Source organism: Marmota flaviventris, chromosome 14 (genome assembly GCF_047511675.1).
Source record: "Marmota flaviventris isolate mMarFla1 chromosome 14, mMarFla1.hap1, whole genome shotgun sequence".
NCBI classification, from domain to species: Eukaryota; Metazoa; Chordata; class Mammalia; order Rodentia; family Sciuridae; genus Marmota; species Marmota flaviventris.
The window spans coordinates 57359956-57387935 of NC_092511.1; the positions used below are offsets into that span (position 1 = coordinate 57359956).

Sequence of the window (27980 nt, forward strand, 5' to 3'; positions counted from 1 at the left end):
TATTTTCTTTTTTCCTCTCTAGCTTTTAATATGAGAGAAAACATAGGATCCTTGACTTCTGAATTTGGCTTATTTTTCTCTTTTTTTAATTTTTATTTTTTAAGTTGTAGATGGACATAGTTTTAATTATTTATTTATTTATTTATATGCAGTACTGAGAGTCAAACCCAGTGCCTCACACGTGATAGGCAACCGCTCTACCACTGAGCCACAACCCCAGCCCTGGCTTATTTCTCTTAACACAGTATTCTCAAGTTCCAGCCACTTTCCTACAAATGACATAATTTCATTCTTCTTTATGACTGAATAAACTCCATTGTGTGTGTGTGTGTGTGTGTGTGTGTGTGTGTGTGTGTGTGTAAGATTTTCTTTATCCATTCATCCACTGACAGACACCTAAGCTAGTTTCACAGTTTGGCTATTGTGAATTGTGCTGCCATACACATGAGTAGGCATGCATCACTATAATATGATGACTTTAATTCTTTAGGATAAATATAAAGGAGTGGTATAGCTGGATCATATGATGGTTTCATGTCTACTCTTTTGAGGAACCTCCATACTGATTTGCACAGTGATTATACTAATTTGCCCGCCAATAGTGTAAAAGTGTTTCTTTTTCTCCATATCCTCTCCAGCATTTATTATTGTTTATATTCTTGATGACTGCCATTCTGACTGGTATGAGATAAAATCTTAAGTAGGGTTTTGATTTGTATTTTTTGGCTTAGAATTGCTTTGGCTATTCTGGGTCTTTAATTCTTCCAAATGAATTTTAGGACTGGTTTTTATAGTTCTGTGGTATTCAGCTGAGAATTCTGCTGAATCTATATATCGCTTTTGGTAATACACCATTGTAACAATATTAATTCTGCCTCCTAATGAACATGGGAGGTTTTCCTATCTTCTAGTGTCTTCTTCAATTTCTTTCTTCACTGTTCTATAGTTTTCATAGTAGAGGTCTTTCACCTCCTTGGTTAGATTCCTAGGTATTTTATTTTTTGGAGGCTACTCTATTATATGGGATTGTTTTCCTGTTTTGCTTTTCAGCAGGTTCATCGTTAGTGTATGGGAAAGCCACTGATTTTTGTATGTTGATTTTGAAACTTGTTACTTTGCTGAGTTTGTTAATTAGCTCTATAAGTCTTCTGGTGGGGCTTTCAGGAGTCAACACATGACCTGCAGTGAGACTAACCTGGTATGCAACTAGCCATGTACCAGATCTTGCCTAACTCCACAACTCCACACACCTTGGTTACTGCCTTCTATATATAGTCCTCTGACTCTACTCTCTACCTAGAATGTTTCTGACCTATTATTGTTTCTGACCACTCAAATCCCACCAATCCTTCGAAATCTGACTTTTCCAGAAAATTACAATCACTACTCCTGTTCCTGCTATCTGATCACATATGCTCCTCTATTTATCATTTTCTTCTATAGATTTTTGCATTTTACCTCTTCCTATTTCAAGCCGAAATATTTCATTTATATCTTCTCACCAACAGTACTTGAAACATCTTGTGGGTAGGAATGTAGTATACCATCCCCACAATATTACATACTTGTAGTAGGCTCGTAATAAATATTCACTAAGATGCAGTCTCCTTTTTTTCCTTAGGCCGAGGAGGCTGACTGTGGGAAGAGGTATACTGGAGAAAGCTAAGGCTTTTGGAGTTTTTAACTATCTTCCTGTACGCTACCTGCTTTAATACAGGAATGCCTATATATACTACTTCACAATTACCAGGATGGCTAAAATAAAAAAGGATAGTAACAAGTGTAGGTAAGAGTGAGGACAAATTGGAAATATTATACATTGCTGATGAATGTGAAATAGAGTGGCCACTTTGGAAAACAATTTGAAGGTTCCTCAAAAAGGTAAAACACAGAGTCACCATATGATAAATACCTCAAGATAAATACCTATAAGACTTCAAAATAGGTCACACAAAAACTGGCAGGCAATGTTCATTGCAGCATTATTTATAGTAATCAAAAAATGAAAACTCAAATGTCCACCAATGAATGAATGGATAAACAAAATGTATTAGATGCTTACAATGAATGTTATATGGCTAGAAATGAACTACTAATACATAGTACAACAGGGGAACCTTCAAAACATACTAAGTGAAAGAAATCAGATATAAGTAGTGACATATTATACAATTCTATGTAGATGAAATGCCCAGAAGATAAAAAATATAGAGACACAGAAAGTAGATTTAGTGGTGGGCAGGGGCTAATGCAAGGGAAGGGAATGAGGAATGATTATTATTGGATATAGAATTTCCTTGGGGGATGATGCAATATTCTAGAATTACATAATGATAAGTTTGTACAGTCTTATAGTAAAAAATGATAAATTGTGTATTTTAAAAGGTGAATTTTATGGCATGTGAATATTTACTACGAGCCTACTACAATTACAATCACATCTCTAATTGTTAAAAAGAAAAAGAAAGAAAAAAAAGACAGGCAAGTATGCTACAATGATCCTCAAGTTTTCAAATATACAAAAACCACCTGGGTTGCTTATTAAGATATGAATTCCTGGGACTCCCTGGCATCACCACCAAAGTTCTAACCTAATTCGGGGTGAAACCTAGCAGTCTATATTAACACAGGATGGGACACTGATGCAATTTATTAGCTATGAAGCATGTTTCTTGAAACACAAGTATAATGAAAAGAAATTGTAATTTAGAATCAGAAGAGCTGGGTTCAAATTCTGGTATTACTTCTTCCTAATCATACAATTCTAAGCAAATCACATAACATTTCTGCTATTTTGGTTTCTTCAACTCTAAAATGTAATAAAAAATGTCTCCCTCTACAGAGACAGTACATATAAACTATAATAGAATACATGGCACACAGTTGGCATTCAATAAATGCTAAGTTGAAACCTAATTGGGTGCCAATTCCATTCAACAAACATTATCAAGTGACTATAATATGAAAGGCACAATGCAAGCTGATGGTAATAAGTAAGACCAAATTTTAAAATAATGGATTTTGTAAAATATGAAATAGACTTCTTTTTATAACTTTATTTTATTTATTTTCTTTTGTATGGGGTGCTGAGGATTGAACCCAGTGCCTCACACATAGTAGGCAAGCACTGTACCACTGAGCTACAATCCCTGCCCTGAAATAGACTTTTGAAACCAAGTATCATTGTTTACAAACTATTTTAATTAATATATTACTTTTCATGACCCTGGAAAAATGAATTTGGGAGTATAGCAAAAAACAAACAAATAAACAACAACAACAATAAAAAACACCACAGGTCAGGCATTTGATAATTATAAAGAATTTCTGAAGGTTACTCATAAAATTGATACTTGTGGGGCTGGGGATGTGGCTCAAGCGGTAGCGCGCTCACCTGGCATGCACGGGGCGCTGGGTTCGATCCTCAACACCACATAAAAATAAAATAAAGATGTTGTGTCCGCTGAAAACTAAAAAATAAATATTAAAAAAAAATTATCTCTCTCTCTCTCTCTAAAAAAAAAAATTGATACTTGTACTGTAGTTTTTCCTTTGTATTTTCTCTTTCTAAGTAGAACATAAGCTTAGAATTAGGGACCATGCCTTAAACTTCTTTTACATCCCCTAAATATCTATTCCAGATAAAAAATATTTATCAAGAACACAATGAACAGTGTGGTCTCTTACCTTTAGGTCACGATGGATAATAGGTGTTTTGCATTGATGCAGGCGGGCAACAGCTTCACAGGTATCACAGAATATCTGCAGCACTTCATTCTCTGTAAAGCCTGTTTGCAGGCGCTGGTTCATCAGGTTTACCACCTGGCCTCCTGATAGGGGTACAAAGAAGAAGTTATAATCTTAGTCAAACTGGTCATGTAGACCAGAAGAATGAATGGCTATCCAAAGAGGAGCAACCTGAACTAAAGTTACTGAACTGATCACCAGTCAAGTCAGACTAAATCCCAGGTGTCTACACTCTTAGTTTGGAATTTGTTTTCTTACAATCCAGTGCCTCTTCTAATACATCAAAATAACTTTCTTTATTTCACAAAGTACCTCAGATGTGAGCTGCCCTTATTATGTCTTCAAGATCAGTAAAAGAACTGACAATATTGCCTTGCTATAGTTCCCTGGTTTTACTATGCCCATTGGGTATGAGATAAGGCCACAGCCTCAACTTGCCCTCTTTTAGTAAGAATCAGATGGCACAACAGACTCAGGCAGCAGGAGGAATACAGTGTTAGTTTGCACTTTAGGAAAAGCTTGGTCTCTTTGGTTTCACTACTTAACTGCCTGGCCTGTGCAAATGCTACGCCAACCTTCATCTCTAAGATCAAAAGACTGATGACCTCTCTCACAGAATTATCCAGATCCCTGAATGTTCCTATATTGCTTGGTCTGTAATTGGGCGGAAATAAATTGTCAATTTGGTAGTATTTTACAAAATCATGTTAATAGCTCATATAATGAAGACTGAAATTACTGGTTATCTCATTTTTGAGATGAGCAACATATTTAATTTATATTAAATTATATATTTATTATATATGAGCAACATATTTAACAGGCAGTATTGTTAATGGCAGAAAAATGTTAGTGGAACTAAGGGCAATTACAAAACAGGGCACAATAAGACAATGATCCAAGCTTGTAGGTGCCAGGTGCTTAGCTAAAAAAAGCCAAACCTCTAAACAATAGTTGTATGGAACACAGTCAACTCTGAATACTCATTTATCAGTCTGGATTCTCAAGATAAATGTTGGAAACTTCAAGCTACCAACTATTTAAACTCCACAGTTAACAGCAACATCATGTGAATGTAGCCTTACTAGGAATTAGAGCTCTCGAGTGAGGAGAAAGTTATTTCCATTGGACAGAAAGGATTCTTTTACCCCATTACACAAGGATGGTGGTGTGAGTGGGGGGAAAAACACACAAGTGCGGGGGCAGGGAAGCTGGCTGCTTCTTTATTCCATCTGGAGATGGGCCTTTATTATGTGCCTTCATGACTGGTTTTAAAGCATCACAAAGGACACATTCATTCTCATTCTCATGTGTTCTCATTTATATACATGACCAAACCTTCCCAAACCTAACAAAAATGGGGATCTGTATTATTTATCACTGTCAATTATTTGTACCACTGCTCTTGCAATCATAACCAAGGTTGACAGCAGATTTACATAGCTTTACATCCTTTTAGTTTTCCTATTTGTAAAATTAAAATGACATACTTCAGGGTAGGTACAATGCACATTAAATGAAAGAATCCTTATGAATCCTCATGCTCTTGACAATCAAAATGCTAGAGAAATGAGAGATTAAGGGTATGGTTCATATACATACCTCTACAAAAGTCCATCAGAATGAGAACTTCCCATACATCGCCGCTACTCACATTGTTGATACTAGAATCAATGTAACCCACAATGTTCTTGTGCCCTGACAGGTCCCTCTGTGAACAAGAGTTGAGAAATATATTGTCAGTTACAGACACCAATAGGGACAGAATTAACTAGAAACTTCCATTATTAGCATAGATAACTTCAATACACAGAGACAAAATTAATAGTTTTGAGAGGTAAGAGTAAGAAGCTGAGCCAAGAACAGGTTTCCAGGGGTCCTGAGATTCCAATGGCAACTCATGTCCCTAATGAATCAAATCACTCTCCAGAATCTAAATTCTAAAGTCAATGCACACAGAACATCTACTTGCTCACCACACCAGTGCCCTATATAAACCAGAAGCAAGGAACTCCCTCACTCCAGAAATACTGCCTAGAAGGACAGAGACAGTATGAACTATTTACATGTATAAATTTACATGTATAAATTACAGGAAAAAAATGGAGGTTTCTTTACCCTGGTTGTGGAGGCAAAAATGATTTCAACTTGACTTTTAAATGATTCATATTGCTTCTCCCATTTGAAAATATATGAAAAGAATAATTGCTTTACAAAGTTTTGAAGGGACTACAATAGCATCCAGATCTAAGCATTTTGCTCATAATTAAGCCTTTCAAGCTAATCAACTGGGATATAAGATAGGGAATCAGTCAAAACTGCATGTGATCTCTCAGGCTGCTTGGAGAATTCATTCATCCAACAAATATTTACTGAGCATTTCCTATGTGTCAGGAACCATTTAGGCATTACAAGTTGCCTAACACTTGGGTATAGTCATTTTAACATCCACAGAGGCAGATCCTTGAAATTGAAATCCAAGGTCATTAAGATACTCTGTTGGAGAAAGAAATTGAGCAAGTTGTGTAATATGATTCTTAGGCAAATATAAGGTAAAAAAAAATAGTTTTAATAAATTGTTTTACTTTTGTTTTTGAAAACTTAGGGGAAGGAAATGGAAACTATGTGGTTCTATGAAAGCCTCCATACAAAGTTGGCAGTTTGGACCATAAGAACAGATATTACTACTACCCTAACAGAGATTTAGCTTCTTTAAAGTCTTATAATCTGAAATTACATACAAAAACAAGAGGAAACCTGACAGTACCAAATGAGTGTGCTTGAACTCTGAGCTCTAAAACTCATCAGACCTTTCCTCTGACTAGACAGACTGAATGGTCAGTGACTCCCCAAAAGGTAGAGAGAGGTAGAAAGTGACCACAGGAAAACTCTGAAGACTTCTGTGAGAATAGGTTCAGAGAAAGGATGGGATAGAGGTGAGAATGGACCTGGACTTGCAAAGAATTGGAGTTGAGCAAGTAGCACCTGTGACTACAGGTTATTGTTTTAGAACATTGTGCTTAAGAAAGTAGCAATGATGGGCCTGGGGGTTGTAGTTCAGTGGTAGAGCACTTGTCTGGCACACATGAGGCACAGGGTTCGATCCTCAGCACCATATAAAAATAAGTAAATAAAACAAAGGTATTATGTCCATCTACAACTAGAAACATTAAGGAGGGAGGAAGGGAAAGGAGGGAGGGAGGGAGGGAGGGAAAGAAGGAAGGAAGGAAGGACAAAGGAAGGAGATTTTAGGATGGGAGGAAAGTGAGTGCTGGAGAGTGAAAGGGGCCAGAAGAGAACTGATGAGGATAATTGATAGAAATAAAGTTCTGTAGGTAAGAGGGTAGGGACTAAGAGTACTATTTAAAAAAAAAAAAAAAAAAACTGATCTCAGAGTGATCTTTATTCTTCCCCCTCACAAGCAAAAAGACAGCAAGGATGGATATGCACATTGGGTTAGGGATGAAGGAAAAGGGAATTCAAGTGAGCTCAGATCTGTGGTTTTGTTTTTGACAGGCTGTCTTCAAAATGTGCAGGGTGAAAAAGAAGTCTGATGAGACAAAGGGCTTACAGCATCTGCTTTGGAACATATATAAGGGAGATAATGAGGCTGAAAAGCAGTCTCCAGAATTCAAATTTTAAAAAAAAACAGAACGTGATTTCAGAGGCCTATTCCTCCCTCTGCCTTTCTGCCTCATCAATAACTCTTCTAGAACTTTCTTTTTTTCCATTTATACAGTCTGAGAAGTAGGAAGAACTGGAGAGAAGCTCTTTTTAAACCAAAATAAAGACCATCATATCTTTCAGGTGTCCACAAGAATGAATGAAAGACCAATATCTTCCCATTTAACTGTTTTTAAAAGAAAACAGGCAATACTATCTCTGGGTTCACCTAATCCCAAGAGGATTAAAAAAGCATCTGGAAATATGGGAAAAAAATTTTGGTAAAGCCATGTTATCATTTGAATCTCCAAAACTGACAGTGAAACATGAATCCCCAATGTAACAAAATTAAGAGGAGGGGTTTTTAGGAGGTAAGTAGTCATAAAAGCAGACACCTAATGAATGGGATTAGCAGTTTTATATAAAAAAAAAAAGATGGAGAGAACTGCCTAAACCTTTTTCCTTCAATCATGTGGGACAAAGCATCTCTCCCCTCCAGAAAAAGCAGCATTCAAAGTGCCATCTTGGAAACAGAGGCCCTCACTAGACATGAACCCTGAAGGTGACTTATCTTAGGCTTCTCAGCCTCCAGAACTGTGAGAAAATAAATTTCTGTTCTTTTTAAATTGACTATTTTCAGGTACTTTATTATAGCAGCACAAATAGCCTCAGACAAGCCAAGAGGAAGTTAAAAAACCATTAGATAATTAGGATAACTAACATCTGCAGATGGTAACCTGCAGTTTTCCCAGATGTTTGCTCATGGTTCAAGCCCAAACTGCTGTTCATTTTGCCTTCTTCAGAAATCCTAAGATACATCCAAACAGAAACAGCCTCTCTTTAGAGAGAAACAATGGTATTTACCTTTAACAACTTGATTATGCATCAACATCTCAGATTTTGAAGTAAAATGCCCTGAGTGTAGAACTCTGATGAAGAAGATTTGTTTGAAGGGTTACAAAATATAGAAATTCTTAACACAAATTGGGACTGATTCACATTTAAGGTACACTGGCAGAAGCTTTTGTTAAGAGCAAAAGGTCAGAAGATACCTGAGCATTCCACTGGCTTCAGTTGAAAGACCAGCTCCAGGCTTGCAGAACCAAAATGGATGTGAGGTATGAGACTGCACCATAGGAAGCACTTCAGCCACCACCTGCTTTTTCATGAAAAGGCAGGATGTGGGGAAGATGCTTTGCTGTCCTTGATTACTATTATTATTTGGAGTACTGGAATAAAAGTCTATCTGATGAATATAAATCAAACATAATTTTTAGGGGTTTGAGGAATGTTCAGTTAAACTATAGATTTAAGCAGTGATAAATTTTAAAGAATTTGTGTTCTCATAATAAACTTTAACTATCATTAAATAACATTAATAAAATACTGACAAACTGTTATTAGATTTGCTTTACTAATTCAATATTTTAAGTGGTTTGAAGTTATCTTATTAATCTTCATATTTAATTCTTAAAGTACTGAATAATCTTTTTCATAAATACATGTAAAAGCTTCCATTTAAAAACCAGGCCTTTAACCCAGATTCTATAGATTACCACAAATGTTAAATTTATCCTGGGTCCTAAATAATGATGCTTGTAGCTTAAACAGTATTCTGTCCCTAGCTCTAAAATTCCTGCAACAAATACCTAGTTAAGAATCTGAAGTCCTTATAAGAAAACTGTAAACATCTATGAAAACCTTGATATTAAACAAAGATAGCAACCTAAATAGCATATCAGTAACATGCCACCCTCCATAAAATGTAAAAATGAGTATTGTATATAACTAATTTATATACTCATATATTTGCTCAAGAAATCCTTTCCTTGGAGTTTCAGCCTTGTGTCTACAAAAAATCCTGATGCTAAGAGTGCTTGCATTTGCAGATAGAAAGTTTACAAAGAAGTGTCTTTACCAGCTTTGAAACCTTCCATTCAAATATTCAGAGGTAAACCCAAAAGCTCATGTGTGTGACAATGCAACAATTTTCCAATGTGAAATAATGAGATTATGAGAGGTAAAGCCTAATGTGTGGATTACTTTACTGATATGAATTAACTGGGCAGTACAGTAACTGTAGATAGGTTGGGTGTGGCTGGAAGAAGTAGGTCACTGGGGATGCCTTTTTGGTTTAGATTTTGTCCCTGATGAGCAGAGCACTTGCTCACGCTCCCTCCACCCCTTCCTAATTGCTATGTCCAGAGCTGCTTTCCTCCTACATGCCCTTCCACCATGATGTCCTCCTCACCTCGGGCCCACAGCTATGGAGTCAACTGACTATGGACTAAAACTCTAAAACCATGAGCCAAAATAATCTTTTCCACCTCTACTTTGTTTTTATCAGGTCTTCTGGTCACAGCAATAAAACTGTTGACTAAAACAGATGACTTGGCACTACTGCTGCTACTTCTGGAATCACAGTATGATTCCATAGACCCTATCATTTGAATTTTAGGTTCTTGATTTAAAGATGAAGGAAAATAGTTCTATGGCCTGGAATTAGTTTACTTCTCCCAAGGTTGTTATTAAAAGTCATCTTCTGCTTTACTATTCTCCCTCTTCTTTCCCTCCACAACCCTAAGTTTCCTTTATAACTCTCTTCAAAAGGAGTTATTCAAAGGCAAACAAAAACTATCAATTACAATGCAGTAGTAAAATAAACAATGAGATCTGAGCTGATTCTGGAATTCTACTGGAGGCTCAGAAGAGCTTCTGCCACATAAAGAATTCCAGATAAAAATTCTTCCCAGCCTGGGGTAAGGCACTAGGTTCCATCCTCAGCACCACATAGAAATAAACAAATAAAATAAAGGCATGCTGTCCATTTACAACTACAATAAATAAATAAATAATTTGTTCTTAATCATTAATTAATCCTGTACTTACTGAAAAGATCTATAAAGTCATCTAGAGTTTGATTCTCAAGCACTACAGCTCAGACTATAACGTTTGGATCTGTCCCCAGAGGCTCATGGGTTGAAAACTTGGTCCCCAGCTGGTGATGCTATTAGGAGATGGTGGAAGCTTTATGGGATGGGGCCTAGTTGGAGGAAGCAGGTCACTAGGAGCCTTTCCTGAAAGGATATATCTTGTGCCCCTCCTTCTCTGCTTCCTGGTGGCCATGAAGTGAGCAGCTCTTCTCCACCATACTCTGCCTGCCATGATGTTCTGCCTCACTACAGGCCCCAAAACAATGGAGTCAAGTGACTACGGACCAAAACCTCTGAAACCATGAAGTAAAATAAGTTTGTCCTCCTTTATCATTATTTCTCAGGTATTTTTTTCACATTAAGAGAAAAATAACACAAAGTTTAAATAGATATAAATCACCAGGAGATCCTGATAAAAAGCAGCTTCTAATCTAGTGGCCCTGGATAAGACCCGAAGTTCTAAGTTTATAATAGGTTTATACTGCTGTTCCTGGTCAGTGGTACTTAATAAAGCAATATCTAGTGTAGTGGACAAATATTTGCTTGTTTATATGGTTACCAGTCTATAAGGAGAAAAATAGCTTGCTCCAGGACATAAATCAATCAAATCACTAAGGTAATTTTTCTCCCTAGTGAGTTTTTACCTATGAGGAAAACAAACAGTTCATTGATTTATATGCTGGCACAAGATCCTCTGAGTAGCAACCATAAATTTATATATAACTGATTTTTGACACATGTGCCAAATCAACTCACTGGGCAAAGAATGGTCTTCTCAAAAAGTGGTGCTTCAACAAGTGGTGCATATCATATGCAAAAGAATGATTCTGGATCCCTACTCATACAACTTATAAAAATCAACTCAAAACAGATCAACAGACTAAAAATTCCTCACAGAAAATGTCGATGATTCCTTGTGGTAAAGTTAGGCAATGGGGTTTTAGATATGACACCCAAATCATAAGGAGAAGGCAGAAAAACTACACTTCATTAAAATTAACAACTTGAGAAAAACCCAACAACACCAACTAGGAGGAAGGCTATAATCAAAAACATAACTAGTAAAAAAAAAAAAATGTTGGTAAGGATGTGGAGATTATAACCTTCAGATATTGATGGTAGAAATATAAAATGGTACAGCTGCCAAAACAATCTGGCAGTCCCTCAAAAAGTAGTTATGATATGACTTTGCAATTTCACTCCTATGTATATACTCATAAAAATGAGAACATTATGTTCACACAAAAATTCATACACAAATGTTCACAGCACCATTATGCAAAATAGCCAAAAAGTGAAAACAAATGTCCACCAACTGATGACCAGATAAATAAAACATGGTATATTTATACAGTGGAATACCACATAACTATAAAAAGGAATGAAGTACTGGCACATGTTACAACATGAATGAATTTTAAAAACATTATGGTAAGTAAAAGAAGTCTGATATATGAGGTTACATACTCAACGAGTCCATTTACATGAAATGCCCACAATATGCAACTTAGAGTAAATTAGCAGTCACCAGGGGCAGGAAAAGGGAATAAGGGGAGTCACTACTAATAAGTAAGGGGGTTCCTTTTGGAGTGATTAACAAAAGTGTTCTGCAATTAAAGCTGAAGATTGCATAATCTTATGAATATACTAATAATCATTGAGCCATATGCTTTAAAGGGGTTAATTTTCATAGAATTTGAATTTTATCTCTCTTTTTACTTATTTTTGGTTCTGAAGATTGAACCCTGGAGCCCTCTACCACTGAGCTACAACCCCAGTTCTTTTTATTTATTTATTTTAATATTTACTTTTTAGTTTTAAATGGACACAATATCTTTATTTTACATTTATGTGGTGCTGAGGATCAAACTCAGTGCCTCAAGCATGCTAGGCAAGCACTCTACCACTGAGCCACAACCCCCGACCATTATCTTTATTTTGAGAAAGGATCTCCTTAAGTTGCTCAGGCTGGACTCAAACTTGCTATCCTCTTGTCTCAGCTTCCGGAGTTGCTGGGATTATAGGTGTACACCACTGCACTCAGCTTAGCTCAATAAATAGCATGGCAAAATGAGAATAAATAAATTTTTTAAAAGGTAAACACACAGGGGAAATAAACAAAAGAAAAAAAATCTTTTGAGTACAACTGATCTAGAGCAACGGTGCAGCCCATATGTGAATCCCCAATATATACTTTGATAAGTAGTTTTCTTGGAATAATGCCACTTCCTTAGGCCTCCCATCCACATAGTCCTCACCACTGGACAAATCTTCCTCATATCCAGCAGAACCTCTACCTCCTGATCTTATAAATCAGTACTCTCTAGAGCAAAATTATTGAGTCTATTTTTCACTTCATAAATAGGTGAAATAGTATTATTTAGACTGTCATCTCATCTCTATGTTGAACATTCTCATTTTCTTTGACATGATTTTTAAGATCATTTTGGCTGCTCCCAACTTTATGTTCTTTGCTTTGCTATAATTTCTTTTATAAGAATAGCTCCAGGAGGTACTGAGGATATAGCTCAGTTGGTAGAGTGCTTGCCTCATATGCACAGGCCCCTGAGTTCAATCCCCAGCACTAGCGGGGGTGGGGAGAAGAATGATTCCAGGCAATAAATGCAATACTCCAGGCCTGGTCTGAGTCATGCAGAGTAAACCAGCACTACTACCTCCTATAATTCTATTAATGTAGCTAAAATTACATTCTTCTTTTCTTTTGGGAGCCACATCACACTATACATTCAAATTGAGTTAAGTGACCACTTAATACCTAAGTCTTTTTCCATTCATGCTGTGTTTAATCTCTGCCTCCCCTGAACAATGCTTGTAAAGTTGATTAAAATAAAAATCTAAGTATATGACCTCACCTTATTATTTCATCTCATTATAATCAGTCCACTGCTCCAATTTGTAAGGATCACTTTATCACTCAAGGTAGGTGTTATCTTCCAACCTTATATTAGGTACATAATTGATAAGTATGTCTTTTATTTCTTTAAGCAAATTATTCACCACATGTAAAATAACATAAAATTAATGGAAAGGTACTGTGCTTTTTTCTTAGAAAGTTTCCTCCAGATCAATATTAAACCATTAATCGAAATCCCCATGACCAGTAGCTTTTATACCTAACTGTATTGGTGGCCGGTATAAATGTTCCATCTTGCTCACAGAACTCTGGTGAATGTCCCTTTCAACAACTGGCCAAAAGCCACAGCAATGGGATTGACTATATCTCCCTAAGCTCCCTAACCCAAAACTTCCCCAAAAGAAGGCAACATAGATGTGACATGGCTGCACTTACTGAACCTGAAGGTTCTCTGGATCCCTGTTTACTCATCCAAGTGACTACAATACAGATTAAAATTCAATTTTGATCAATGGGTGCTATGTTAACATTCAAATAGTACAAAGTATTAGATAATTATCTCCTATTTCCTAATCCTGTCTCCATCCCTGAGAGGGAATCATTTTCATTCTCTCCCTACCCTCATCCTTCCAATGTTTTCTTTTTTTTCAGGCAAACTTGAACAATATGTAGCAAGTAAACACACACAACCCAACTTTCTTACACTAAAGATAGCATCAAAGCATCTTTTAAAGGGATCTTGTTTCATATCAATCCTGAGCTCCTGGCTGCACAGAATCTACCCTCCTCTCTTTTGGAAATATGAAAACACGTGCCTGCCCTGAATTATCTGATTGCTTCTCTGTTATAAGCAAGTCTTCAACATCACCAGTGTCAGCTCAGAGTCCTCATTATGAAACTCAATGAGGATGTAATCCATCTGGGCAGGAGATATAAACACAGAACAGTGCTTAACACATTCTGAGCTTTAGATCTTTCCTATCACTGTTTTTACCCCTTTAAGTTTGAAGATAATTAATCTTTTCCTTCAGGCAAATACATCAAAAGTCACACCTCCAACAGTCCATCATAAGTCAGAATCCCTTTGGTTCTATCAGAGCATACATCCAGATGTATCAAAGGACACATTCAAGACTCTAGTAAATGGTAGACAGCATTTATCAGAATAAAACGTAAAACCACTCTGGTGAAACCACTGATGGTTCTCTTTGCATTTAGGTGCCATATGCCCTTCCTTACACCACTGTAAGTACAGAGAGGAATCTGCTTCTTTGATTACTAAAACACAAGACTTAGCATATTAGAAAACATATTATACCTTTTAATTCCCTTCATAATTCTTAGAATTGCTAAGAAAGCAGGGCTAGAGATGTGGCTTTGATCAGGGAGAAGTCTGACCCTAGAGAGGTTAAAATCACAGGGCTTCAAATTAAAATTGTTGGAAAACTGAAACACAACAAAACAAAAAAGCTATAGTAGCATGAATGTAATCACTTAAACGAATGGACCAATTCCTTGAACAGAAAATATGACAACTCATTCAATATAAAACAAATAATCCAAAGAGTCTCATAACAATTAGGAAACTAAACTTTTACTTTGAAACTCCCAATATAAAAATCTACAAGCCCCAATGGTTTCACTAGAGAATTCTACCAGATGCTTTAATGAAGAATCAACACCAATTCTATGCAATCTCTTCCAGAACACAGAAGAGAAGAAAACAGTCCCCAATTTATAATATGCAGTCATTATTATCCCAAAACCAAAACTAGGGGGGAAAAGTTTTTTAAAAAATACAAACCATTTTCCCTCATAAATATAGATGTAAACATTCCTATCCAATACAAGCAAAAGAGAGTGTAACAATAGATAAAAACATATACCATGACCAAATGGATTATTAGAGGGATACAACACTGGTTCAATATTTGAAAAGTCAATCTGCTTTTCTTTAACATGCTAAAGATAAAAAAAAAAAAAAACACATGATCACATGAATCAATGAAGAAAAAACATCTTAAAAAATTCAATACCTACTCATAATCCCAACTCTTAGAAAAATGGGAATACAGGGGAAATGTCCTCAAATTGAGTCTTTTAAATGTACAAAATACTCAAGCTAACCTTACACTTAATAATAAAAGACTGTGTTCCTTCTAAGATTTGGAATAAATATAGGATGTTCACCCGTCATTCTTATTCAACACAGAACAGCAAGTTCTAGTCAGGGCAACTAAGGCTAGAAAAGGAAACATGAGAGATACAAACCAAAAAGAATGATATAAAATCATTTGTAGAAAACCCTAAGGAATCCACAAAATGACAGAGCCAGTAAGCAAGTATAGAAAAGTGTCAAGATACAAGATAAACATACAAAAGTTAATTTTTACCTATTGGCACTAAACACACGGGGCTGGGGTGGAGCTTAGTGGAGGTGCAATGCAGTATGCATGAGTGAGGCCCTGGTTTAATCGCCTGCACCATAAAAACATAATAACAATAATTTATAATCACCAAAACTAAACAACTTGATATGATTCTAAAAACATGTGTTAGACTTGTGCTCTTCTTTTTTTTTTTTTTTTTTTTTTTTGGTACTGAGAATTCAACCCAGGACCCCAAGAATACTAGGCAAGCCAAATGCCACTATACCCCCAGGTATATCCCCAGTCAAGACTTGTGTACTGAAAAACTACACAATGATAATGAAAGAAACCAAAGATATAAATAAATGAAGAGACTTACTATGTTCATTTATTGGAAGACTAAACATAGAAAAGACGTCAGGTTTTGCTAAACTAAAATGCAGGTTTAATGTAATTCCTATCAAAATTCCAGCAATACCTTTTATAGACATAAATATTCTGAATCAGATTGTTCTAAAATTTATACAAAAGGTGAAATGAACTAGAATAGGTAAAACAATATTGGGGGGGAAATAGGAGAACTCAGTATGATTTCAAGACTTATTATACACTACAGTAATCAAGGTTGTGTGGTATTGGTAGAGAGATAAACAGCTCAAAAGGAACAGAATAGAAAAGGGTCTAAAAATAGATGCTTTCAACTAAGTCGAGCTAATTTTTAATGAAAATAACCAATAGAGGAAATATGACCTCTTCAACAAATAGTGCTAGAACAACCAGACATCCATAAGCAAAAATAAAAAAATTTAAAAATACCCTCAACCAAAATTTCACACCTTATATAAAAGTGAACTCAAAATAGATCATGGACTTAAATGTAAAATGTAAACTATTAAAGTTTTATTAAAAAAATAGGAGAAAATATCAGAATTGAGAGCTAGGCAAAGATTTCTTAGACTTGATACCAAAAGTATAATCCATTATCAAGAAGCTACTGGAGGACCAGCTCCACCAACATGAGAAAGTAAAGCAAAAGAGGAAAAAAAGAAGGCAAAGGGAATGCCTAGGAGATTTCAAGATGAGGTAGCCAGTCCTGACTCCATCAAGTCAGAAGACTGGGACAGAAATCTTCAAATGATTAAAAACAGATATAATATTAAATATATCTAAATACTCAAAAAGTGATTTACATAACTTAGGAAGTTTTACTTTTACACTGTCAAAAGTACAGAGAAAACTGAGATCAAAAGAGGAAAAATAAGATAATTATTAATCTGGTAAAAAAAAGTTAAATGGGAAAGGTTTGGTAATCACAGTCTACTAGAAGATTAAGCAGGAATAGTTTTCTTATATAATAATGTAAAAACTAATACTAACATACCAACATACTGCCAAAATTTACTGGTATTTTGAAAGAATGGGGCATGAAAATAAGGTATTTAGGAAGAGGGCTATATAGGGGATGAAAGAGAGCTAAATCTTTACTTCCCACAGGTGATAAAATGGAGGGAAAAGCAATAGTAGCATGTTATTCTAAAATACATCAAAAGACTCAACTATTATGGTTACTTCTGGAACCCTAAAATGTCCTATGAAGAGCTTATAGGGACTACTTGATTTTTTTTTCCTTTTCTTTTTTCTTTTATAATCTCAGTTCAACTATTTGACTGTGTAAGCTTTTGAAAAATATAAACTGAACTAAAAACAAAACTCTAACAGCTAATGCATGACTGGGCCTGGACCTGAACCCATGTAAATTAATTCCTAATCAGGTCAGGTCCATTAATTTGTGGGTACTTGTGGGCCTGTGCTTCTTAGTTCCTCCTCTAGAATGCCTGGCCAGTATAGAGTAAGTACTCAAACATGTTCCTAAATGATGGGAGAATGTGATTGCTTTTCTAATACAAGTAAATGAATGAGAAGAGCATCCTAAGCAGAAGAAAACAGCAAAGCAAAGAAAGTGTGTGAGCACTGAGCAAGCATACTGCAAGTAGGGGGAGGATGAGGAACAAGGAGAATATAGGAATGGTAACTTGAAGCTGCACGGCAGGGAACTAGAAGGAAATTGGCACCTTGCAGATAGATCCACATATCCACATGGTCTCGAGCCTCAGTGGGTGGGTGGCTTGTTCTGCAATGGTGGCAGTTCCTTCCCAAATAGTTTCAGTTTTCTAGAATCCAAAGTAGTGCCCAGCTCTCTAAAATCCTGAGTTCTGTAAGTAGCCCAACTGCAGTCCAACTAGTTACTCTAAGCTGCCACTGGGCAAGTGACACCACAAGGGGTGGACAAAGGCAAGCAAAGCCTGGTGGAATGTACACACTAACAGCCCCATGCAGTTTTTGAAATTCTTTACAAAAGTATTAAGATTCAGGATACAAAGGAATCATCTCTGGGTGAACATATGCATCTGCTCTTACCATTATTTATATATTCACTTCTTCTAAAATTTATTAAGACATTTATTCTATGTCAAGCAGTGTGTGGGAGTACAAAGTTTCTGATTTTAAGTAATTACTTTCTGACAGCAGAATGACTTAAAACAGGTTAAGCAATATAATTAGTATAAACAAAAGTACTGTGGAAAACAAAGGAAAAACAGTCTACATATTTAAAGGTTTTTTTTATTAAGCACAATGTCAAACCAAGGTAAAAGAAAGAGACTACTCTAACCTACTCCTGCAGCCATCACTCTGCTTTGATCATCAACTCATCACCAATCAATCTTGTTTTCTTCCAAACCAACTGATTATTTTCAAGACATCATATTATTTCATCCAGAAGCACATAGGGAAATAGAGACTTTTTCTTTAAACAGAATATTAATCTGAATCTCGAAAAGTTAGCATGCTTTTTTAAAACTGAGGAATTATTAATGATAAATTGCAGATCTTAATATATTCAGTTGAGTTCTAATATTTATATACCCCTGTGTGACTACTACCTAAACAACAGATTTGCATGACCTAGAAAATTTTCATATGCCACTTCCTGGTCAATTTTACTTCTATCACCATAGATCAATTTGGACTGTTCTTGGACTTTTACAAATGGAATCATATTTGTAAGGTTTCTACCTTACAAACATTCCAGGTAGAAATAAATACATGTGCAAAATGTAAAGTTGTATAAGGATACATTCATGGAGTGTTGAGGAGCCCAGATTGGGGATTGCTAACTGATAAAAGGACAAGACTAGAAGAGGAGGCTCACTGGAAAGTCAGGTTTCCAGGTTGTATGCCACAAATGATTTCTGGGAAACAGGTTTATTAAATAAGCTTTTCCCAGGGCCCCAAACTACTTCTCTGATCTAAAAATTGTTCAGTTCTCTAATATGCTCCTTTCTCCTCAAATTCCAGCTGAGATGACCAAGGCAGGAACAGGGTTCTATATCTCCTGGCTCTTCACTCCCACTTGTCCAGAGGCCTCTGCCATCTCAGAAAAGGGAACACACCCCCGTGGCTTTCTTATAAGAGGACACAGTCTCTATCCCCCATTTTAAGCCAGCAGTCCCAGGTCCAAGGGGCAGCCTTACCATTATCTGGATTTCCCTCTTGCACACCTGGAGATCATGCTCATTGTTGACAAACATGCGTTTCAAGGCACATTTCATCCCATTGCTTGTCCTCACCAGAAACACGATAGCAAATCCACCTGCGAGAGAAATACACATGTAAGCTCTTTTGAGTCATATTCAAAGAGCCATTCAGATGACTATTTGGCTGGAAGTTGGTACTGTTATCATTAATGGTACCAATGCCACCATCAGTCAGTTCTTAAGGTTGACCCGGCCTAAAAGGGTATTTGCCATGAGGTATTAGATGCTTAGAACTCAAGAAATATTATCTGTGGGACTCAGGAGCAAGAAATGTTCCTAACATGTATCTAGGGATCAAGGAAGAACAGTAATTATCTTTCAAAGAGCCTACAAATAACCGATGAGTACACAGAGGAAGAAAAAAGACCTAACTACACTCTAACCTCCATCCTAAGCTTTCTGATACTCTTTTAATTCTTACCACAATCCTGAGGCTAGATGTTATTTTTTCCTATGAAAACAAAGGCTCAAAGAGATTTGATTCAAATCAAGATTTATTTTTTACATGTAAGTCCAGTACTCTTTCCCTCTCAGAAAGGCTAGAAAGTTATTTCAATAATTGCTATTAAAAAGAGTTGTTGGGCTGGGATTGTGGCTCAGTGGTAGAGCACTTGCGTAGCATATGAGACACTGGGTTCAATTCTCATCACAACATATAAGCAAATAAATAAACAAAGGTCCATCAATAACTAATAAAGATATTTTTTAAAAAAAGAGTTGTCAAGTGAGCTGAGCATAGTGGCACAAGCCTATAATCCCAGCAACTCACAAGGCTGCAGCAAGAGAATCACAAGTCAGAGGCCAACCTCTGCAACTTAGTGAGACCCTGTTTCAAAATTAAAAATTAAAAAAGAGCTGGGGATGTAGCTCAGTGGTAGAGCACCCCTGGGTTCAATCCCCCATACTACACACACACACACACACACACACACACACACAGAGCTGTTGATTTATTTCAAGAAATTTCAATTTCTTCTCACTTTTCCTCACTCCATCCCTAATTCAAATCTAACAGTAGACCTTGAGGATTCCTTCTGCCCTCCCTAATTTATGGGTAATTGAAAAGATCCAAGATACAGGTATAAGAGTGCTATTCTACATAGCAGATATTAGGACTCAATTATTGGGAAGACTTTTTTAACATATGCACTAACCCTTCTCTAAAAGACAGTTCCCGGTTCATTAACAGAAATTTATATAACTCTAACAGGAAATTCCAAATGCTCTAAATTTCTTAGAGTGTAAAGTTTCACAAATTCTTAGAACTCTTAACCTCAACCTCACTCCCAAAGCACCATGAGGTGTTCTATGCCCTTATTAAGAGAATTATCTAGACAAGGTATGGCAAGACTATCAAAATCAAAGGCTTTGGAATGAGCAGCAGTTATACTGAACACTGCATCCATTGGCCTGCATGAATACCTTCATCATTTAGCTTGCATATGTTGTCCATTTACTCTTAGCAGCAAAAAAAAAAAAATCACTAGGCTATTCTTTGAACAGAGCCAGTCACTAATTTGGTAGTGTGAACCCAGGGAAAACTCATCAGTATGGGAACTTGGCTGAGGTTATGATGTATTGAGGATGCAGCTCAGTGAAGCTGGGTGTTGGGGCTAGCAATCACCTGCAAATTTGTTGTAGATCAATAAATAGCTATTCTACAGAAATAAGTCTCAGGTGCCATTCTAATTCCTCTGAGGCTCAATGGCCCTTCAGTACCTGTCTATTAATGCCTATAGCATTTCCTATTTTATCTTTATAGTAATTACACTTTTTCAAATTAACTTGAGTAGGATTCTATTCCTTGCAACCAAAAAAGTCTTACTCAGAAGCACTGTTTTGTGTTTTCATAAAACACACACATAATTCTGTGAAAGAACGTTTTTAATGAAATTAGAGGTTCTAAATGTGCATTATGGTAGCAATCTACCAGAACCTGCTGCCACTACCTTCTTTAACATTCAGATAAACATGAAATTTTATCATCCAGTCTTTAATTTTAAACACCATGTCTCTAATCCTGGTATCTCAATACCACTTCCCATCTTCTTATCATACATTACTCATTATCAAATTTTAATTCTAGAATTTTGAGTATTTGTTTATTATATGCAGTGCTGACAATAGAACCCAGTGCCTCACACATGCTAGGCAAGTGTTCTACCACTGAGCCATAACCTCAGCCCCCAAATTCCTAAATGCTAAGATGCATAATATTTATATTTTAATTTTTAGGGTATCAGAATTTGTCCTGTAATAAATATGTAATTTTAATGCAGCATTATTTATCTTCTTTTTCTCTCCCCAAAATTATTAAAACCATGGATGTATACACTTTATTTTTTTTCTTTTCTACCAGTGATATTGGGGATTGGACCCAGGGCCTCATATGTACTCTATCACTGCATCCCCAGCCTTTTTTTATTTTGAGACAGGGTCTTGCTAAGGTGCCCTAGCTGGCCTCAAACTTATGACCCTACTGCCTCAGCCTGCCAAGTATCTAGGGTTACAGGTATGTCCCACTGTCCCCAGACCCTGATGCATATTAGAACTAGAGAAAGTGGTAGTATAAATTATAAAATTTCTACTTATATTCATAATTGTTTTGTACATAGTCCAAGTGGGTATTCACTTAACAGATACTTTGGATACTTTAAAATATCATACACTACACACTCTCTACTAGTAGTACTCTTGGATAGCATTAAGTTCAAGAATTTTGCTATATGGGTGGAGAAACCGAGTGAAGCTCAAGAGTCTCAATGCAAGCTATAGACAGAACCTACAGCAGTATCAGTCCCCTGACTGTCCAAAAACCATTATAGTTCACATTTGGAAGAGAAAAAACATGTAATATCCTTTAAAGGAGACCTCTGACAATGCTGCAGAATAAAAAGTAGAAATGGTATTTCTTTATTGGACATGGTTAACCCCTTCATTTTACTGATAGCTATGTTCTATGAAGTTAAAGAGAACTTGCAAATTAACTCCAAAATGTATATATTAGTTCTTGCCTTTCTTGTCTGAAGAGCTGATGGGATATTCTCCCACCCAGTACCCATATATGACACATTTTAAAGGCATTTCAATGTGTGATGCCTGGAACCACTAAAGGACCTGTTTTTAGAAGGTAGATGATGCTGCAATTTGAGATAGTTGCCACCAGATGGGAGCAGTGCTGTAGCAGATGGGAACAGCATAGGTAGCAAGATGCCCTTTCCAGCCAGAATGAGTGAAATGGGTCACCTACCACATAATCAGCAAGCATAACTTGTTGAGAAAAGACAGTCCAGAGTCTTGAAACCTATGACCATGATAAATATAAAAGCAAAGCAAAGAATTACTAATCCTAATATAGATGGAACCACATTATTAAGCATTTGTGCCTATAAAAGGGTAGTTTGTTTGTGAGAAGGATTTAAACCATGAGCTCAAAATCAAAAGCTTCGTAGTATTTGTCACTCTTAAGATGCCAGTCACTTAACACCATGTAGTTGACCAAATAGAGGTGCAAACTATTTGCTTAGAAGATAGAGGGGAGACAACAGCACACAAGCTACTTCTTGGTCCAGGTTCACCACATGTATCAGGGTACTGACTCTCAGCCTGGATAGGATCCAAGCTACTATAAAAGAGGCTGCCAACAGAGATGACTGAATAGAGGTGCTTATTTCAGACCCAGCTGCATCCCAAGATCTTGATTAAATAGAAAAACCCAAAGCTGCACAGAGGATGGTTTAAGCAGAGGTAAGGAAATCTAACTGGCCTGTGCCAGTCTCTCTGCCTTTGGCATTCTGTGAAACACTATGATAACCTCATCCATGCATTTAATGAATCACAGAAGGAAAGGATCTGATCTACTAAGTGAAGCAAGGAGGATAATTTTGACACAGACACACTCTGCCTAGTAAATATGTAGGAATTTTTTTTTTTACTTACACAAAGAAATATACTTTCTACCATTTTCCCTGAAATATATAGCAGGCTTGGTCTAACTTTCTCTCCTTAATTTTTTTACAGAAATGTAGAAGGATATTTACAATTCACTATGAGTTTAAACGTTTTGTCTGTTTGGTTCCCCTCTGGATCATCATGCCCTAGAATAATACCTAACAAACAGCGAGTATTCAATAATGAATTAACTTTCTTAATCGATCTACACAGAACAGAAAAGGCAACAGACAGAGTGTGGTGGATACTATGGGAAACTAATGAGCATGACCTTTACAAAGGGACAGCTACTATGCAACTCCAAATTGTTATCATGTAAGAATGTTGACTCAGTTTTGTCAGCAACATTAATTTCTAAGTAAAAGCTGGAAACCCAAAATTTTATGTGAAACCTCCAGATTTAAACACTGGCAACAAGTCATGTTTTAAATTAATGCTGGAAAGGCCAACACTGCAGAGGCTAAAACAAACAAACAAACAAACAAAAAATGAGCAAACCACATATCTTAAAAGCTTTAAGATTCTGAGCTTCTTGGGATTTCTATCTCTGATCTAGTCTAACCCCTTCATTTTACTGACAAAGAAAGGAAATGACACAGCCCACATTCCACAAAGTTAAAAGATAACTTGCAAATAAACTCCAAAATATACATATTAGTTCATCAATGGTTATTATAGTTCTTGCCCTTCTTGACTCAAAATAGCGCCTCCACCCATATGACTATTTTAAAAGCATTTCAAAATGAATTATTTCACCTATATTTTCACAATAACTGAATAAGGAAGGTAAGTGACCTATTGTCTCCATTTTTCCAATAAGAACAAGATGCAAAGAGCTAAGCTCTTTACACAAGAATACACAGAGCTAGTTGGTAGTAGAATTCATACTAGAGTATTCATTCTTTTCAAGCTAACATATAACACAATATATCTGTTTTAAGTGTACAGTTTTCACAACTTTATACCTTCATAATTATCATACAAGGGGATCTATCACTGCCAACAGTTTTTCATGCCCCTCTGCAGATAATCTCCCATCCTCCCCCACATCATCACTCATAACTTCACCCCTACTTTTTCCATCTCTAGGGTTTTGTTTGCCTTAGAATAAATACAGTCATATAATGCACACTCTTGTATTTGGCTGCTTTCATTCAGCATATTTCTGAAATTCATCCTCATTATTGTTACATGTAATCAGCAGTTTGGGATCTCTCTCTCTCTCTCATTTGTGTTGTATAGATATTCCATTGAGGGACATCTGAATTATTTCTAGCTTTTGGTTATTATGAATTAAACATTTGTACAGAAGTCTTTTTTTATGGACATAGGTAATCATTTGTCTTAGGTAAACTCCCAAGGATAGAACTGTTGGGTCATTCAGCAAGCGTATATTCAGTTTTACAAGAAACTACCTAATAGTGCTCTACCATGGCTGTACCATTTCACACTTCCAAGAGCCACATGATTGCTCCATATCTTTATCAACTCTTGGTATTATGGGTGTGTTTTTTTTTTTTCATTTTAGCCATTCACCTTAGTGTGCATTGATATTTGTGATTTTAATTTGCTTTCCCTATAGATCCTTCATGATCTCTACAGATTCTAAACTCCTAGGATCAGCTGCTTTCTACAACTTTCCTGATAAAAGGCTTTAATAAGCATAGGACTGTGGAGTCACCAGTGAAATTACTGAGATAATTCTACCTTTCAAATAAGCAAAGAAGACAGAATTGTCTTGTCCTCCACTGGGAGAAAAAGGTGAGCGAGAATTTAAAATATAATTATTAGTCCTACACAGGCGGGGACTGTACTGCATGGCCCTGTTTCAATCTTTGTAATACAGACCTATGAAGTAAGCAGGCCATGTACTACAACCTCCATCTGGCTACCTGGGCGGTGTGTGTGGGAGATTATGTCATCTCTAAAATCTCTGATTTATGACATCAATAAGAGATCATAATCTTCAACTGAAACTTTTTAAAGATAAATTTTAAAAAAAATAATTCAACATTGGCAAGAGGGCTTTGGAAGAAGTAAGCAGTACCTCTCCTGGCTCTGTATCAAGTCCTGAATCACACTGGATGGTACCAGGCCCAGGCCTGGTTCTGAATGAAGAAGGACACCAGTGACTTCCACTTGGCAAAAGAAAGTGACAGATGGGGGAGGTAAGGTGAGCAGACAGAGAAGAAAGACACCAACATGATTATCTGAGTAGTGATGGGAAACAGCTGGGCAGACAATGAGAATGATTAGACCAGGAACAGGAGACAAAAAAGCCCATCAGGGTGCTGAGACAGGGTTTCTGGATTTGCTGCCAAGGAGGTTTTGCTGGATATTTTAAAATCAGGCCTAGATTCTAGGCACTAAAAACTGCCACCTACATATTTCCTGCAGGTAAAAGGAAAGCTCACTTCCTAATATAAGTCCTATCTACACCTCAAGAATGACACCCTCCTGTCTGAGACCCAGAGACACAAGTCAACAGAGCCAGAGGATACTCCCATCCAGGCCCATTTTCTGCTCTGTTTTCTACTTTCCTGGCCCTCAAACTGCTTATCTTTGAAAATAAGGTTAAGCTCAATGGAAGCTACTTACTTAATGAATGCTTTTTTCTTAATTACCTGAGGAAGAGAAAATGAACACAAAACAGTCTTCTGAAGCTTTTCTAAAGGATCAGATGGAAAACTCAATGAGAGTGGAAGTTACTTAGCTGATATACAGTAAAGGGCCATCCTGGACAAGCTACTGGGTCTCTTTGGCTTTCATTTCCTCATCTGCAGAAATGAAGACTGAATCAGCAGTGTTTCAACAGGATTCCTCCAAACCCAGGAGTACAGATGGCTCCACAGCAGCTGCATGAGGAAAAACTGGCTCTGCTTAAGGGTCAGGCTCTAGACACAGCTTCCTTCTCAACTTCAAACAAAGAAGCCCTGCTTTTATCTGTTTAATAGTAATTCTGGAAAAGATGCTAGGAAAAGAGGGGAACAACTCTGTTTTAGAGAAGAAAAAAGAACCCCCCAAATATTCAGTGGTTCTGTGAAAGTATTTTATGAAGACGAAGAATCTACACCACTGCAAGTCACAGGTACAGCCCTCATTCATGGCCCACCGTGGGCATAAATGCATCCAGGTGGCTTCTGGGGAGGGTTTTCTGTCACTACATGCACAATGTAGTATTTCTTTGAAGCCCAACAGGTTAGCCTCAAATCCTGAAGCACACTACCATGTTCCTGAGGCTGCTCTTATCTGACACCAACAGCTGAGAGCTTCCTCACAGCATGTGGGAGAATTAAAAGACAGGCAAAGCACTAGCACTTAGGAGACCCTTCCTACCCAAAAGCCCATTTGTATCTGCCTGATGGCCTCACTTATAAAGTTCTAAATCTGAATAGCTTCTTGAGATCAAGCCACAAGCCCAGATTTCTAACAGTCAAGATAGAAGGAAAACAACCCAAAGTGTACACAAAATGTACAAAGAGAGGCTGATGGCACACTCACTGACATGGTGATCTCAGGGAGAGGTGAGGACCGTGGCAAATCAAGAAGTGCATGCCCCCACTCCTGGGGCAGCCACTCAAGGCTAGATGATTGTTGTCATGGAGGGACATGAACTAAGGGATGCCAAGTCATGTGGGTTCCAAGAGAAGCTGAATTTTTAGGTGACATTTTTTGATTTGTAAATCCAAGTTACAGATTTTTTTTTTAAAAAAATCTTCTAAACTCTGTTTGGGTTAAGGAAAACCTATCTTCAGGCCAGGTCTGAACTAGATGACCTACTTCAATCTTTTCAGAGCCTGTATTACCACCAGAATATTTCAGAGCCTGTATTACCATCGCCACCAGAATAACAGGAGACTGAAGCACAGAGAAAAGACTAAGTGGCCTCCCTAGCACTGCCATCTAGTAACAGAGTCCTCTCTATAGTGAGAACTTGGATGCCCTGTGTGCAGCATTTGTTGATGACCAAAAGCTGACCTACCTATCCAGGATTTACTCACACTGATGGCAACTTTGGCAAAAGTTTCAGAAGAAACAATTTTCAAAACTCTAGAACAGATGGCAAGGAGCACAGCAAAGCTTTTACAGGAGAAAAGGTCAATCTGAAGCATGTGTCAACAATGACTTTTAGTGGGGTCTTGGAGTTTGTTTTTTTAACATCACTTGCCTCAAATTAAAAATCACCATGTGCCAGCTCCTTCTGGGGAACATGTCAAAGCAGCCCTTTCCCTAGGCAAAAAGAACACCCAGATGGGGGTGACTTGAGGCACTCAGCTCCCTCTCTCCAGTAGGGCTGTGGGCACAAAAATCAGAGCTTGGTGAATGTTGGCAGTGTACAGAATCATCAACAGAACCCAGTCAAGGCTACAGCCCAGGCTGGACACAGAGCAACTGGCTCTTCTTCTTCAGGACTGTGGCCACTGAGGAACATCTCCTCCAGCTCAGGGAGTCCGCTTTAAGGGTTTGGCAAGCATTCCTCTCCCAACTGTCATTTTTCCCCCCCTCATGAAAGGTACCTGCTTGCCCAGAACAAAAGGGAAGAATTTTAAGAAATCAAATTAGTTCACACGTATCAGAGGCTTGTAAAATGCTGAACCAGAAAACACTGAGCCTAAAGAGGGCCTTTCCCTGAGCTCCCTGACTACATCTTCACTGCTCTGTTGCCCTGGGGTTAGCTATGCGGCAAATGTAGAAAGAAGCAGTGAGACATTGGTAGGGCCATGTTCATTGTTCACTGAAATCCACAGAACAGCTTCCCCAGGTCAAACTGAGCCATTTTCTGTTTTCCATACTGCAGCCATACAGATCTTCTGAAGAAAGAAACTGAATACCACTCAGCTGGGCA

The 27980-nt window shown here is 37.1% G+C and overlaps 1 protein-coding gene across 5 annotated transcripts in view; it reads right to left on the reverse strand.

Moving 5' to 3' along the window:
• The window catches only part of Aak1 (AP2 associated kinase 1), a 173291-nt gene that overhangs the window by 75282 nt on the left and 70029 nt on the right, over positions 1-27980 (reverse strand). For all 5 annotated transcript variants that reach the window (XM_071601672.1, XM_071601670.1, XM_071601671.1 and 2 more), the window contains exons 3-5: positions 19121-19239; positions 5350-5458; positions 3688-3830 (exon numbers count right to left, since the gene is read on the reverse strand). In XM_071601672.1, the coding sequence (XP_071457773.1) occupies positions 3688-3830; positions 5350-5458; positions 19121-19239 (371 nt within the window). The remainder of the gene's footprint in view (positions 1-3687; positions 3831-5349; positions 5459-19120; positions 19240-27980) is intronic.